This window comes from Pocillopora verrucosa, chromosome 7 (genome assembly GCF_036669915.1).
Source record: "Pocillopora verrucosa isolate sample1 chromosome 7, ASM3666991v2, whole genome shotgun sequence".
Classification (NCBI taxonomy): Eukaryota; Metazoa; Cnidaria; class Anthozoa; order Scleractinia; family Pocilloporidae; genus Pocillopora; species Pocillopora verrucosa.
Window position 1 is genome coordinate 6,278,108 of NC_089318.1, and position 15,934 is coordinate 6,294,041.

Genomic DNA, 15,934 nt, shown 5'->3' on the forward strand with positions numbered 1-15,934 from the left:
TTAGCGAATGTCCTCTAAGGTCATATATTTTTATAGCAAGTAAGATCAAAGATAATTCCGGTGAGTTAGAAGATCTGGCAACTCAGGAATAAATGCACGTTCAGAAGTTTTTCTCTCCGTTTGAGTCACGAGCGGAAGGTCCAAAATGATTGTTAACCGGCTGTCAGTGGTACCCTCGAGCATTTTAACGTGGAAAGTTTGCAGAAAGTCGGTGACTAAATGCTGAATCTGTGTAATTCATACAGAAGGATTTAACTCCCTAAAATGTTACAGTGAGTGCCATATCTTCATTGTTATTAAGTCTGTTGTATAACCCGCTTCCATTTATAAAACATTTTCTAGGCTATTATTTCGCGCCCTTTTTAAATTCGAACCCTAAGTAAATTCGGCTTCTCCAAATTCAATTTGTTTACTTTCGTTTTCATTTCGCCGCATTACTCTGTCGGTTTCGCTCCCGCGCTGTTGCATCCGTAAGTTTCATTTGCCGTCTTCATTGTTTGTCTTTGCTCTGTGTATTTCCACTTTTCGCGTTCATGTTTTTTTTTTTTTAAAATTTTTTTTATACATATATCAGGCATTTACCTCTTTCGCCACACATAATGTTTTTCACTAGCAGTCTTTCTGCTTTCGGCTACCACTCATATGTAGCTCTCCCTCTCCTCTTCACTGTAAGTCTTGGATTGGCGCCTGAGGGTTCGGTGGAGACGTTTACCTTGGCTCCTGAGCATGCCACGGACATAACTCCAAGCACTACTGTTCGAAGAGTCCTTACATGCTTGAATCAAAGACAGCATAGATGCTGACTCATTCAGTTCCTCATAGCTAACGTCATATGATAGAGAAGAGGAAGAGGCAGAATAACAGTCTTCATCTTTTCGGACTGCCGCCATGAAATCGGACCGTACGGTTTTCATGATTCTTGTGATATCAGACAGAAGCAGTTCCTCTTCGGTTGATGGAGTATCGCAATAAACGTCACCAATTGCGTCAATTAAATAATTGTATTCATCATCAACAATAGGGTCCTTCACCTCTGTCACGTTGCTTTCTGTTTTAAATTCAGTGAAACCCGATTGAGAAAGGATCTGATGGCCTGCCAATTTGTCAGTCTCCTCGGTAAGACTTTCGTAGCTCAAAAGACTTTCACTTTCGGCGAGCTTTGCTCTGTTTTTGTATTGATCATTTTCAATGTCGTCCAGACATCTAAATCCTGTGAGCTGCACTGGAGATTCACTGCGAAGATTTCCCTCAAAGTTCAAAAGCCTGTTAGTTTCTGCAGGAGTTTCCTTCCTTAATAAAGGTTGATTTGACTTTCTTCGGATAGTCTTTCGAAACGGAGATTCTCTGAATACTCCTCCGGCAGTTTCGACATTACCAGTTTTCTTGAACCAGTCTTTTACGCATTTTTTCATAACCACAATCGCTCCTTCCCCTGGGTACTCTCTGTCATTGGCCTGATGAAACGCATCATCCAATATTGCAATAAAGGTGTTAACGAAAACAATTGTTAAACTTAGCATACAAGCAAACAAGTAAATGGGGGCAAACCATTCGCTTGAATCACCATTCATCTTATTAACTTGTATTTTTCCTATCCCGATGGCCATTTGGAGTACTGTACGCAGCGCAAAATAGAGTGTCGCGTATTCTTCATCCCTAGCTCCAAACAGAAGTGATCCAAACTGTGCGAAGGCGAGAGCAAGCATCAAGATAATTACGCTGAAGGACAGAATATACCGGCAGGCGCTTTGGAGGGTCCATTTCATGACATGGACGTGCCGATTAAGCTGTATGAGTCTTAGAGACTGGATGGTTGTCGTTACAACAGCAATAGACAAAATAATTTCTTCAAACCTTGACCATATGATGAGCTCGAAAGGGCTCCAATCCCCAAAGGGATTGCCACGTATTTGTTGAAGGAAAGCTTTTAAGGTGTTCTCTTTCAGAAAAACAGTCAAACCCGCGCAACAAGATGAAAGAATCTGCAAGATGGAAATCCAGTTGAAGAAGCCTTTAAAGTACCCTCGCCCTTGCTTTGTTGCCTTGATGATTTCGAGAAAAAATAAAGCTAGGATTAAAATAAGCCATAAAAGAATGCTCACGCGATAGAATGGGCGCAGAGAGGAGCCAGTGGAAGGGAAAATATATTGAGGAATTATGTCAATTCTTGTACTTCTTCTACTGTTTGCGAACTTCTCGAAGAGGAGCATAACTTCGGTGAGTAAAAGATTTGCGGGTTCAAATACTATGAACTCGACAATAACCGCAGCTGACCTGTCATCTATCCAATTATTCTCTTCCATGCTCTCTTTGACCATAAGTGCTGTAGTTGCATCGTATCCAAGCTTTGCTATGTAACCCCCGCCACCGTAAGGTAGGAAAACGTCTCCAAGTCCCATGGGCTCTTTATATCTCCACGGTTCTGGGCATAATTTGTTAAGTTGCTGTGAATTTATAGAAATGTTTGAAATTGGCCATGTCTTCCATCCGGGTCTATAATACGGCGTGGTGTCTTTGTTTGAATTGGAAAAATCTGAGGTGCAGTGCTTATCGAAGTACTTGCGTAAAACTGGTCGAACATGAAACACACTGCATGTGGGTTCTATGGATGATGAAAGAAAAAACTGTATATGATCAAAATAATTACGTGCATCGAGTTACCTTAATTGTCTGAGCAGTTAAGCGCAAAAAAAATGTTTTATCTAGTTATCATTTACTTCCTGATGAATAGTATGAAGGAATTGTTGGCTGAAGGGGCTTATCGTTGTTTTGATAAAACACGCACTCCGAAACACTATAAAAAAAAATGAAAACAAAACAAAGGAGAAAATAGCCTAAAAATATCGAAAAGCAGCATTGAAGCTGCCGCCTTTGGTTCTGATTATAGTTTAAAGAATTCCCCCTCTCTTGATGTTTCAGTTCAGATGCAAATCCGAGTAACCTGGATTAAGACGCAGTTAGCCTTCGTAATACTGCTGGGCTAGAAGTACTGAGACTTATTCTAGGAGAATGAACTGGTTCTACTTTACTTGATTCTAATAAGATGGTATCTCAAAAGTGGCAAGAACGAAGCCTGACCTGACTTAATACGTATCTGTCGTATCTTTGGGAGGCCCACAATAAAGCCAATCTTGCCACTTATCATCCCGGTCTCACTACCATTGAGAGTCTTTTCACTGTCGTAAAGGCCAGGAACTAGTTCTTCTTCAAACCAGTTCCAAAAAGATTTTGCATCCTGAACCTAGATAAGATAAAACGATCGGCTCTCATTGTCAAAGAATAATTAATACGAGGAAAAAAAATTGAGGTGAAGAGATAGATGTGCCTAGATTCCAAATCTTAGAAGGGAGCTAACCGACGCATACTACAAGAGCTTTTAGCATGAAGCGATGCAATGAGGTATTCTCTGGTATAGACCCGGGTCAAGGGGAAATGCAGCTGCGAGAATAATTGTTCTTGCCTAAGAAAAAACAAACTAGCCAAACTAGGGTGTAAGCTTCGTCCTTTTGTTTCACGGTTAAATGGGCCACTAGTAAGGCCACGTCTCTCCCTCGATTGGACAAGGAGGTCCTAACAAAGAAAGACATGCACCTCTTGAGATAAATTGCTGCATGGTCGTTTTGAACATTTTGGGATAGAAAAGCGGTAAATAACCCTAATGAATTTGGGTATGTGGTGTGGTGTAAAACAGAAGCGACATGAATGCAAGCCAGTCGTGCAACAATATCACCTGGTAGAATGCACTGAACGTGTTCTTTAACGTTTTTGTCTGTAAGTAACTTGACGGCTTACGGTCTGCATAGCACACAATCATTAGCAGGACGACATAGACAACGTAGATCACCAGGTCTTTAAAGAAGCGCCGTAGCTTTTTCAGTTGAAGTTTTAAGCTTCGAGCTCTTTGTAGTTCTTCCTCTGGCGGCTTGTGACTTGCTACAAGTTCATCTTCTTGAACAACGTGCACTAGGTTTGCTTGTTGGGTCTTCTTTTCTATTTCGTTATCCTCAGTTGGTTTCCTGTTTACTAAAGCCATGATAGATGTGTTTACTATGATGATAATTGGTCCATTCAGTAATATATCCTGGAGTATTGATACTCCAACGGAAAGCAGCCAGCGATTTGCTTTTTCCGCTCCCCATTGCACGCTGTAGAGTATCGCAAAGGTTCCTGACGTAACTGAAGTTGTCAAGCAAATCACCCACCCAACAACGATGAAGTACGGCGGAAAAAAACCTGGTGTCTGTATAGAGGAGGTACCCTCCTTTTCAGATTCGTTTGGGAAGTCTATCGACACATTTCTCCTTGTGTTTCTGAATATCATCACTGTGAGGATGTTAACAGGCAGGGCAATGAGACCGCTCTGCACACCGATGATAATTTGCGTCAAGCTTAGCTCAAGTGGCCCAAGTTGGAAGGAATTTGGATCTTTTTCGTTTTTATTGTCCCTGTAGAACATTGCAGTTGTTACTAATGACACTAGAATAATTGACAGCATACATGTCAGCCTTTGGCAACGTGTGAAGGGGTTCTGCGGAGGCCTGACAAAGAGCGAAAGAAATAAATGCCTGTCTGCAAGGCTTGTTATAGCCCGCCACTGAAACAGTCTTTTAAATTTCGTTAATTCTTTTCGCGAAGCAGCTGGTACCTCGACGTCTATTGCACCGTCAGGGCTCTCTACAGCAAGCCACCTATTTGCAATGAAATGCCACGTCTCCTTGGTGGAAAGGTCTTTTACACCGACCTGATACAAAAACCATGAAGGACTTTTGCCAGCATTGTTGTGCCAAATTTTTATCTTGTACACCTGCCCTAAATGACATGGAAGGTTAAAGGTAAACGTATTCACGCTACCACGTGTGAAAAGTTTGCTTTCTCTCCAAGGATCCATAAAGTATATTATGTCACTGTTTCCGTCCTCGCCGAAAAGTATCATACCGACTCTTGCAGTTGTGCCATTGTCGTACCACATTCCAGTCTGGATAAAAACCTGGTAGCTGTAACTAGAGGAGTCTCCGGGGCTATGCGACGTCGCCTCAGTGTTTACAACCTGTGAGAGGAAGAGACGCCTATGAGATTCACTGACGTTTTCGGCATGGGAAAATACTTAAATTATGAATTTAAGCGTGTCTTCAAAGTCCTGTGTCGAAAAACATAAGGAAAAGGTTTAATTTCAAAGCTAATATTACAACAGAAAATTAAAATTTTTACAATTCGTTAGCCTAAAAACCCTGTCAATCTCAACGACTTATTGGACTATTATATTACTGTATGGACTTGTATCAAAATCTTTAAATCCGTGCTCTATCAAATCTTCGTTCTCAGAGTGAAGAAATATCATTTAAACGTTCTCACAACTGAGACATCAAACTTTCTCAGGCAAATTTGGTTCGATTTGTGTTTATCCTTGGGTTAACAAACTTGATAGTACTGATGCGTCAAGAAAATGATTCAAGTGAGGGAAATATATGATTGATTAGAAACGTGCACCTCGCTACATGTGAAAAAGCTTACCTTTCTTTTGTCTCTATTGTCAGCCCTTCTGGCAAACATCAGCCCCACAGCATAACACACAAAGATGAGGCAAACTGTAGACAACACCACTGCGTTTTCTGGTGGCAGATCCTCAAAGTCTGGACTAATCTTTTTAAAATCAATTTTGTTTGGAGCTACATACAGATAGCCAGAGAACATCGTTAGATGATTGGTTAGGCATGCAACTCTATGTTCGTTGCTTTCAGGATCGACCTAAAAATTTAAAACAAAGTTATTTAAAGATTGCCAGCTATTTCATGTTCGGTGCTTGTTTGCTGTCTTTAATTTGAGAGAAATATCTGGTTTTCTTGGATTAAATACTCAGACATAATCACACCGGCACTTTAAGTTCTCTCGTCAAGTGCAACTGGCTAGTACCTAAAAAAAGACCTGTGTCTAGTTTTTTTCACTAAATCTTGTTTCAATGGATATTCAATGAATGGCTGGATATTGGCCGAGTTCTTTTCCGTGTACTACTCATTACTTACCCTCACTCCATAGACAGACCATTGTTTCATAAGTTCATCCCAGAAGACGCAGCTTGCCACTCTAACAGTTAGGTTGTATCTGAAATCCTCTGCAGGGTCGAATTCTCGAGGTACACTGCTTTTTGCAGTCGGTGGTGGCCTAACATTTACACAAGACATCTGATCCAAGGACTTGCCATCTTTACCATGATCCCCTTTTTTTCCCACTGATGTATTTAAAGCATCTGGTGATTGTTCTAGAATCTTAATGCCGATGAAATGAGTTCCATTTTGTCCTGTGACGTTTGGTGAAATATCAAATTCGTAGGGGTCACGAAGGGTGCAGCTATCTTTCTCCTCACTGATAAAACTCAAACAAGTATGGTTGGTCCTCGGCAAGGTAACAGTTATGTCGTAGTTTTCAGGTGTTGGTCGTGTGCCGTGCTTGACATAAACAATCAATGTAATGTTCTTTTCCGGTCGTATACTCACAATAACTGCGGCTTCATGAGAGGGTATATCAAACTCGTGATAACGCATTGTTTTCTTTGTAAGAAATAGACTCTCAGCTGGTTCTTCCATTTCCATCGAAGTCACTGGCTCTCTGGGAAACACAATCCTGATTGGATGGCTAAGATTGTAAATCCTCATCTTGGTCTCATTTTTATACCAAAACGTAACATCAATGTATGATACGTTCACTGGAACGACTTCTGGATTCCCCATATAGGGATTTTTATCAAACCTGATGAACTAAATGGAGGACAGGAAGTGAGTAATGGTTATACCTAAAACAAGCATGTAATTTTTTTTTCTCGAGGCCTCTTGTTTTTATTCTGCTAGGCTGTCAATGTATGTATAACTAAATGAAAGCATAACCCCCTCACTTTTAACCCTATCAAAACAGCTGACTCTAAACCTTCTGATAGATTTATAATGGTAATTGAACTAAGTGGAGTGCAATTTGGGCTGAAATCATACGTGTGATTTGAAATCACAAGTATGATTTCAGACCAAAATTGAACGGCACAAGGTCCAATTACCACTTTAATACATCCATTTTGAAATCGCCCAAATACAGGACTTGGTCAGTTCAAATATTTCATTGATGCAGCACTGAGCTAGTTTGAAATTAAATCCATCCATTTTTTAGGGGGAGTTTTGAAAACAAAGGTTGCAAAATTTTCCACATGATACCCTTTGTCTTTCATTTTCCTGCAATTAGATTGGTTACTTTATACAAGCCTTGAAATCTGATCGGTTGTTTTGTTTTCAGTGTAACCTCCTCATTGGCTAAGAAAATGATGTGATTTAAAGCAAAAAATGGTGCGGTTCATGAATAAATCGCACCAATTAGAGCCAATCAGATTACAGAGACCATCAGTGATTTTTTTAAAATGGGTGTAATAAAGTTTCATACCACTCCTTTATGATTCATTATCAAGCGTTAAATTTCTCGAATTACACCGTCGTTAGGAAAAGTTCAGTCGACGCGATTTTTAATGCACGTAACTCAAGCGAAAAAAGTATTTCAATTTGTTACGCTGTCATTTTAAATCCAAGGCTGTCGGTAAGCGCAACTTAAATAGAACGCGTTTCGTCTACGTTACTTAGAAACAGATTGTAAAACAAAGTAGAGTGACTCTCTACCAATTTAGTACTTAGTAATATAAGCAATTTCCAACCTGTACTGTACCACTCCGTTGTAGTAGTTCCGCTGGCAAGTGAACTTCATTTCTTTCTAGGTACAAGACCCTTCTGCTCTTCTTCAGTTTTGCTCGTAGAATGGAAATGCCCTCGGAGCGAAGTTTGACTTGATCTGTATCAGTTGCAGAATTTCCTCTTATGACTGCTATTTGCTGTAAAAGCGTTATTGCTTTTTCGGTAATCTCCTTTGAAGACAAAGCAAGTACAGAAGGTAAGTTATGTGTTGTAGATAGTAAGACCAACAATGTGGTAAGCACTAGGTTTTAGGGAGTGTTTAAAATGTTAACTTAAAAGTAAAAAAGAAAATCAGTTAAGATGTATTTTCCTCAGGATTACAAAGAAATCCATTGAACACGATTTTCTTATTTATTTTCATGGGTCTATTTTCCTCGTATGGTTTGAAAGCCCTTCCTTGAACTTGGCTTTACCTCTCAGCACTTGTATTTGTTGTTGAGGCAAGTTGGTATTCTTTTAAAAAATTGATTCTGAACAATGTAAGGAGAAAGAGGTTATCTTTAGCTGTGCTCTGTACCCAAATTAACTGATTACATAGCCAGTTAATCATGCATGTAAATGTAATTATCCGCCGTCAGGAATCCAAAGAAGTAAAATTACCGTTCCTGAGTCTTCAGTTCTGTTTTCAAGTGGTGGTTTTTCTGACGCTGCTGAAAGAATGAATGTAGCTCCCTCCACAATGACATCCGTAATATGACTCAAGTTTTTGTCCATCTGGCTCTTCAAGAAATGTATGGCCATTGTAAGAATTTGGATAGAACTGTTCTGCAAAAAAAAAAAAGAAAAAAACGAAAAAAAAAAGGATATTCAAATTACTACTGACAATTAAGTTTTAGTGCAAATATACTTTACTGATACACAGTGTAATTTTCTTAAAATTATGTGTAGGACATATTGTTACAAGACTGTGAAGGCTTGTAACGGCTTTAAGAAGGAAGAAGCTTATACCTTTAGTGATTTATTTTAGAAAAGTACCTGAATCTGCGGCGTAGCGTCTTTTTTCATTTTGTTGCAAAACGCTACAAAGGCTGCCACTCGCTTGAGTTGCTGAAGACTTATTATCTTCATGTCGGTTATGATTTGTATAAGCTCTTTTTTAACCTTTGAAAGAAGAACCAAGACAAGCTATGCTTTACAGTTGTTAGTTTAAAAATATGTAGAGCACACAAACCTCAAGTACTATAATTTTCTTAAGGCAAACTACATATGAATGAAAACTTTTATTCCATGCATTGTATGTAAAACAAAATCAATTAGAAATCCTTTTGGCCAGGGGTAACTAAAATTGGAAATTCTTCAGCTGTTCCAAGGCCAGTTAGTGCAAAGCCAGGGATACATTTTAATTAGGGTTAGGCCTTTTTGGAATAATTTTCCCCATTCACTTTAGAGCATCGAACCATCGAATTGTAGAAAAAGGAATTATACAAAATTTAGCTTTACATTAAAGCTTTCAGACCTGAAATCAGATTTCACACTAGCCGTGGGTTATCTTGGCCCAGCTTTGTACAAGACGTTGTTTGCATACACCTTTATCATGCAGCTCCATCTTGGATTGCGTGGTGCATCAAATCGAGGCTGAACGGTTATAAGGTATAGGTTTTGTGTTACATCACAGTGTTTTGAGTGAAGATTACAAGCAAGCATGGCTCACGATCATTGCTGCGTTAATTTCTGTTCTAACGACAAGCGAAATAAAAGTGGTGAGAATTTATCTTTTTTCAACTTTCCTTCGAATGCTCGCCGCTACTAGGCGAGATGAAGGGCCGGATTTCGAGGTAAGAGTCGCGTCGTGACCGATAAGCTGTTAGAGGCACGTGTTATTAGCGATCCACTTTTCCTTTCGATTGAAGACTTAGCCAGCAGTTTTTTATGACTATTGAACCGTACTGAATTGACAAAGAATTGAGGTCGCTTCTCTCCTATTTGCTGGTCCGCAAATTTTTTTTACCCTTGCAATTTTTTTGTTGGTACTCTTTGCCCTCCTTGGTCCATGCAAACTGCGCTGTTTTCGACGTGTAAGCCCAGTCATAGTTTTATACATATCCTCTGGCTTGAAGTGAAATGTGCGTTTGACAGCATGAGCCAAAAGTAAAATAAAAAACATGCTGTAAAAAGAATATTAGATTCATCAATTGAATCTAGTGTTATGGATATAAAATGAATTAATATTTCATAGATTAAAAACTGCTGGCTAAGTCTTCAATCGTAAGGAAAAGTTCAATCGCTAATAACAGCTCACTGATCACGACGCGACTTCTCATGCCCGCAATCTAAGATGGCGCTGCGTGATGAAGGTGTATTGGGTGAGCATATAAATGTCACGTACCTTTCTCCTTATACTGATACTCGTATCCTTTAATGATAGTTGAAGGATCCATATTTTGTAAGCAGCTTCTTCGTATTTCCTGGCCGAGATGAGATCTTTAATCTTTCTTACAGCATGAAGAATTTCGTGAGGTTCGGGCTTATTTACCTGATCGATGTTGTAAATATTGAGTTGTGTATTAGAATATGATTATCAATCAAAGGTAACATCATTTTAATAGCAAAAAGTGGAAATAAAATTTGCTGTTACCGTCGGAACCTACTGCAATGTCTATGGCATGGAGTTGCAATGAATATCTTTTTTACTGTTGCTAATCATCATCCTCGAAAGGAAGCCAACAGATTAATCAACATTCTCAACCTACTTCATTTATACAGAGCCAAATGGTTCAGTTTTAAGTTACCTTAACTTGAACATTGTCCAAGAGTGAAGGCAATGAAGGAAACGTAGCCTCCACACGTAAGTGAAGATAATAATTTTCCTCTGGATTTCCAGCTGGTAGTGTTATTGATCCTATAGGCGATCTCCAGGTGGCCAGAATAAATTCCTTGTTGCTTGATTCTAGTTTGACAGTGTAGTTGCTGGCTCTGATCCGCTCATATGAACCTTTGCAGCTAATTTCAAACTCATCTAAAGCGGCCTTTCCTTGGTTTGGTTTCACGCTACATTTCAATGGCATCATCTTTACGAGTTTAATGAAACCAAAATCGTACTTTAGACGATATACACCTCTTTTGTCAGCATTCCTAACGATGCATCGAATGAAAGTTAGCCATTTGCCCTCCGCCTGGATGAAATTTGTCCTTAAAACAATCTCGTTGATTCCATATTGTGGTTTCCCCCACCGGTAGATCATACTAAACAGTCCTGTTTTCACATCAACGGCTGCAATCTCCCAAGTATACCTGATTCTCTGGGTAGAAGGGCATGCTGGGTTTAGCTTTGCTTTCACAGTCAACATGTCCATGTTATTTGTAGTGTCGACTGGAACAAGCTGCGGGTGACTTGGGTCTGTTCTTATGGAGATGTTGAAGCTCGGTGGTTGACACTCGTCAGTACCTAGAAAAGAAGTGAAATAAAAACTGCAATTACGAATTCCAGCAGGACCACAAAGTTTAAGTTATCACGGTAGGTTGCTTCTATACTTGCTCTGCAAATGTAAGATGATTAGCTTGAACATAGATTTTCATTTGAATGTCGAAAGAATGTAGTATACAAAGAATGTATATTATACATACTAATCATAATAGTGGTAATTATGATAACTACGACTTTAGTTCAGTGTCTAAAGGATCTAGTTCCAGCGGAAGACAAGCACTAATTGGGAACACTCTTATTACAATTAAAATGATCCTACTGACCTTAAAATGCAACTAAATTACTAAAGAAAAGTAAATCTATGCGCAATAAAAGGAAAATGCATTCCCTGAAATTCCAAAATAAGAAATAATATATCTACAATTAATTGAGAGAAAAGCAAATCCCCAGGAGTGTCACATTTGTTAGTGGCTCTATGATGTAAAAGTCTCTAAGTCTCTGATGTCTCTAATTATTTTCTTAGGTCTAAGGTATCTGATTGTTTAACCCTGGTCTTCAGTTCAGCCCACATGTTTGCGTTACTTCGCTGCTTATCTGGTCTAAAACGTTGGTGTCACGCACTCTGTTATCACGCACTCTGCTGTCACGCACTCTGCTGTCACGCACTCTGCTGTCACGCACTCGACAAATATTTCAAAGGCAAAATCAATTATGAATGAGCACGTGTGTTAATTTTGAAATCTTGTCGGCTTCTCTTGCCATTTCTTTGGTTCGGTTGGCCGCTGCCTATTCCATGAGACTCTCTAGCAACACCTGAACGAAAAGTGTTGGGATTTGATGCTTGAACCAGGGACTGACACTTACTTGGATAAAGTAGAATGTTTTGGTCAAAAATAGAGTCAGCGCTTTGATTGGCTAAAGCCCTCTTTATTTCATTCTTAATCACTGTAGTGGCCGATTCTATGCAGTAGATTTCGATCTCAGCGACGATGCTTTCTTGTGTAACTTGTAAGTCATTGATGAAGAGAGGTGGACTAAAGGAAGAAAAGGAATGCAGTTAAAGAGGCAACACAAAGACAAGAATACAAAAACAAACGAACATAAATAACAAGCAGAAAAACAATAATAAGGAAAAAATCAAAGGACAAAAATTAACAGCACAAAATGTTGCCAAACCTGAACTTGTGAAGTTTTGTTTCCAAGAATCCTGGTATATTCTGAAGGTAACTTTTAACCTTTAAAAGAAGTTGTAAAAAACCAAAACAAAACAAAAATACGATATTTGACTTGTATACCCATCCATGTCAGGAAACATTTATCATTTGCATGATAAATGTTTAACTTCAAATAGCTGACTCACAACGTTATAAACAAAACAAAAATCGAAAAAATATATAGAGAATATATAAAGATTTCTCTTCTTGCCTTAGATAGCACACGTTCCTCTTTTTCTCTTGTTTCCTCGTTTGTACGATTCAGGAAGGAGAGCTTAAAGCTTGTGTCAAGTACTTTTAGCCAGACTTTAAAGTGATACCCTTTTTAAAATGCAAAAAGAGTTTGATGACTTCGTCTTGTAATAAAAACGGACACATTCAAAACGTCAATTAAATGATATAAGGACTATGTAACTTAGCACAAAGAGAGTGCCAAAGGGTGTCCCTAATGCCATGGGTAACAGGGTGGCCTTTGAAAAAATGTAGTGTGTGGAGTGTTAGAAAAATTCGCACAATTTTCGCTTTATTATTTTCTAACTACATATGTTTGGAGAAAAATCTCCGGAATAGCATGAAAAGCGTATTCTTGCTAATGCTCACTTGCGGGAAGACGAAAATGGGTCATGCATAAGTTGTCGTTCTCACCTGGATCACACCCGTAGAGCTCAAGACGTAAAGCAATATTCTTATGCAATTCAAAGGGGTAGATATGAACTTGAGACGTCTTTACTGGGAAGCTAACTACGTTAAGCCTGACAGTGTCGCCGTCCATATTGCCTTGAAAAATCTAAAATTAATTTTTTTGAAATATATATAAAAAAACGGAAAAATTTCAGCGATTCAAAACTGATCATATAGATTTAAGATATATAACATAATAACAAATTTTCACTCATTTGTGGAGGGGATCTTACACCAATATGAAAACAAGGGAGAAAGGGGTGTGGAAGAAACTCCTCTGGATAACGTGGCACCATAACTTAAAATACACCTTAGCTGCACTAACTGAAATATCACGACGTGGTCAACTCGATTTTCGTTGAAAGTGAATAGATGTACCTCAGAGCTTCTTACCTCTGTTATAGTTGAAGGACCCCCATCTCCAGGATAAAATACCAATCGATATTTTGTCACCCATTCGTCCCTAAAACCTTGAGTCGCAACTGCAGTTACAATCTTCTCCTGTGGAAGCACAATAATAAAGGCGCCGGAGACCAAGCGTGGATCAGCGCGATAGGCGGACGACGAATGAAGTCTACCACGTTGGGGTCCAAATTGTTTAAAATCATCTTGGAAGGTGCTTAATGCCATTAGTTTGTTGTCTGGGATTTGTTTGCGATTTTGAACTCCAAGAGGACTGCTACAGTCATCTGCGTAAGACGATGACATAGTGTGCAAGTCATTTGTAGTCTTATTTGCGCGTGCGGAGCCATCTCGTAAAAATTAACAATCGCATTTTCTACCAATTTGCAGAAGGGTGGCAAAGAATTGTAAACAGGGTGCTGCGTTTTCATGAAAAGTCCACATGGATCCATTAGCGCCATCAATAATTATCATTCTTATTATCGTTATTGTTATAATTTAACAGAGACGTGAACTTTAAAATAAGCTCGCTGATCAGTTGCCACTTGAACAATATTTGAGAGAAACAAAACTATCTTCAGGCTCAAACTGATACACAGTGTAAAACATTTTGAATGCGTTGCCATCGTAAGGTGTGTCCACCTGAAATTTACTTAGCTCAGTTTTTTTCCCAGAAATTTTGGCTATTATCATATTCGTGTGTCGGCGAAGACCTGTTTTGGAATAATGCTTTTTTCTGAATTGGGCTTATTCTAAAAGTTTAAGGTTAACTGTCAAAAAAGGCGATTAGATTTCTTTGTAAAGGCCGCGCCAATTGACGTGCATTTACTTTAGACATTTACTTTAGACCACAGCATGTTTTACCAGACTAGAATGAATAACTTTCCATGAATATGTATATCCATGTCAAACGGGGAAAAATAATGATTCCTTTGGTTAGAGGGAAGTTAAGAGCGCCTAAATTAACCATTCTACTGGTTCATCCAAAAAGTCTGCTATAATAAACAATGATCCTGGATTTCTCGTTTCGTTTTTCCTTCCTTTACAATACCTAAATTCAGGTCTGCTATGCACTATTCCATTCTCAGAATTCTATGAATCGCTGAGACCAGGAATGGAATAAGAATTCGGAGATATATATTTAACCTTCATGCATGGATTATACAGTCCTATCACTTTGATATTTTTATCTGTACTGCGGTGTTCGAAGTCATTCATAGTATGGGTATCAACAATTGTCGGATTTTTGATAAAGCATTCTATAGGCGAAAAATATAAGAACTTAACTTACCAAAGACTCCCTCGGTCTGTTGGAAAGAGGCAATTATGACCAGGAGAAAATGGAGGATCTGACTTCTTCCTTCCATTTTTCCATGTCAACTGAAACCTCACCACGGTCACAATAAAAATAGTAAAGCCTCTTGTTAATTATTAATAAAAAACAGCATGTAAACATCAATTCGATAGAACAGGTGAACAGGAATTCCATTTAAAGCATGTTTTCTAATTACTGTGAAATTTTGTCTATTTGTGCTGCTAAAACCCTTTATCCATTATTCACGAGCCAGTCAGTCATATATCTAGAGTTTAATTACCTACAATAAACGTGAATATGACCAATATTAATTAAGAGAATACGCACCAGTTTTCTTATGATGCGCAGAAAATTTTCAAGTCAGAGTTTACCCCTTTATTTTTTGGTGAAGTCTAGGAAAAGAATTACCTTCAAACAGACATTGTTTTACATTATACAGGAAGAGCGAAGAGTGTCGTTTGAGGTTTTGAGGAGAGTTTTTGACTGGTTTAAGAACCTGCACACTTCTCACAAATAGTAGGAAAGTGAGGGCATCTGAAAAAAATTCCTTCAAAAAATTGTAAACTGCTCATTGCAGCCCATAGAAAGTCCAACGCAAAGTGTTGTAGAGCTTCATGAGCTAATGGATATGGCGCTATAGAAATTCATCATTATTTTTTTTATTATTATTATTTTAAATATTTTTATTTGAATAATGATAGAAAAGGTGCTTGAAATGACCAGTAAGAGACGCCTTCATGACTCTGCGAAAAGTTTCAAACACAGCTTAGGACGAAGAGCAATAATAAGTCTAGAATATCTTCTATGGTGAAGCGTCGAAGGTAAATGAATGTTAAAAGATGCGGGCGCCACATCGATTAATTAACTAAATCCTGCGGTAATTAAGCAACTATTTTTGTTTAACAACTCTTCATTGTTGATCTTAATATTGAGTTGTACCTTAATAGGTATGAAATGACACCATCGATATTTTATTCAGGTGTAGTCACGGAAGTAAAAGTGCTATAAAAGTGATGTACCGAGCATGTTTCAAGTTAAAGACTCTTGTATAAGATTATTATTAGTTACTAGAACATATTTCTTGTCACCTTTCCAGTATTGACAACTCACGACAAGAAATGGGCTTCATCATGGCTGCTACTAAATGAGCGTAAGGCTGGGAACATAATTTATCAGCTTCCATTTAGGTGTATCGGCTCTCTTTAATATTTCATACATAATAATTTTTTTCCTTTCG

The 15,934-nt window shown here is 38.5% G+C and overlaps 1 protein-coding gene across 1 annotated transcript; it reads right to left on the reverse strand.

The window, feature by feature from the left end:
- Positions 1-43: 43 nt before the first annotated feature.
- On the reverse strand, positions 44-14,768 carry LOC131769944 (polycystin-1-like protein 2). Its single transcript, XM_059085672.2, has 16 exons — positions 14,674-14,768; positions 13,374-13,669; positions 12,945-13,086; positions 12,511-12,620; positions 12,262-12,320; positions 11,950-12,119; positions 10,451-11,106; positions 10,048-10,194; positions 8,697-8,822; positions 8,322-8,486; positions 7,685-7,891; positions 6,021-6,752; positions 5,512-5,745; positions 3,731-5,047; positions 3,079-3,241; positions 44-2,602 (listed from the first exon to the last, which is right to left on the reverse strand). Exons 1-16 carry the CDS (start codon positions 14,747-14,749, stop codon positions 639-641), a joined length of 6,564 nt encoding a protein of 2,187 aa, XP_058941655.2. The 5' UTR covers positions 14,750-14,768; the 3' UTR covers positions 44-638.
- Positions 14,769-15,934: the final 1,166 nt, after the last annotated feature.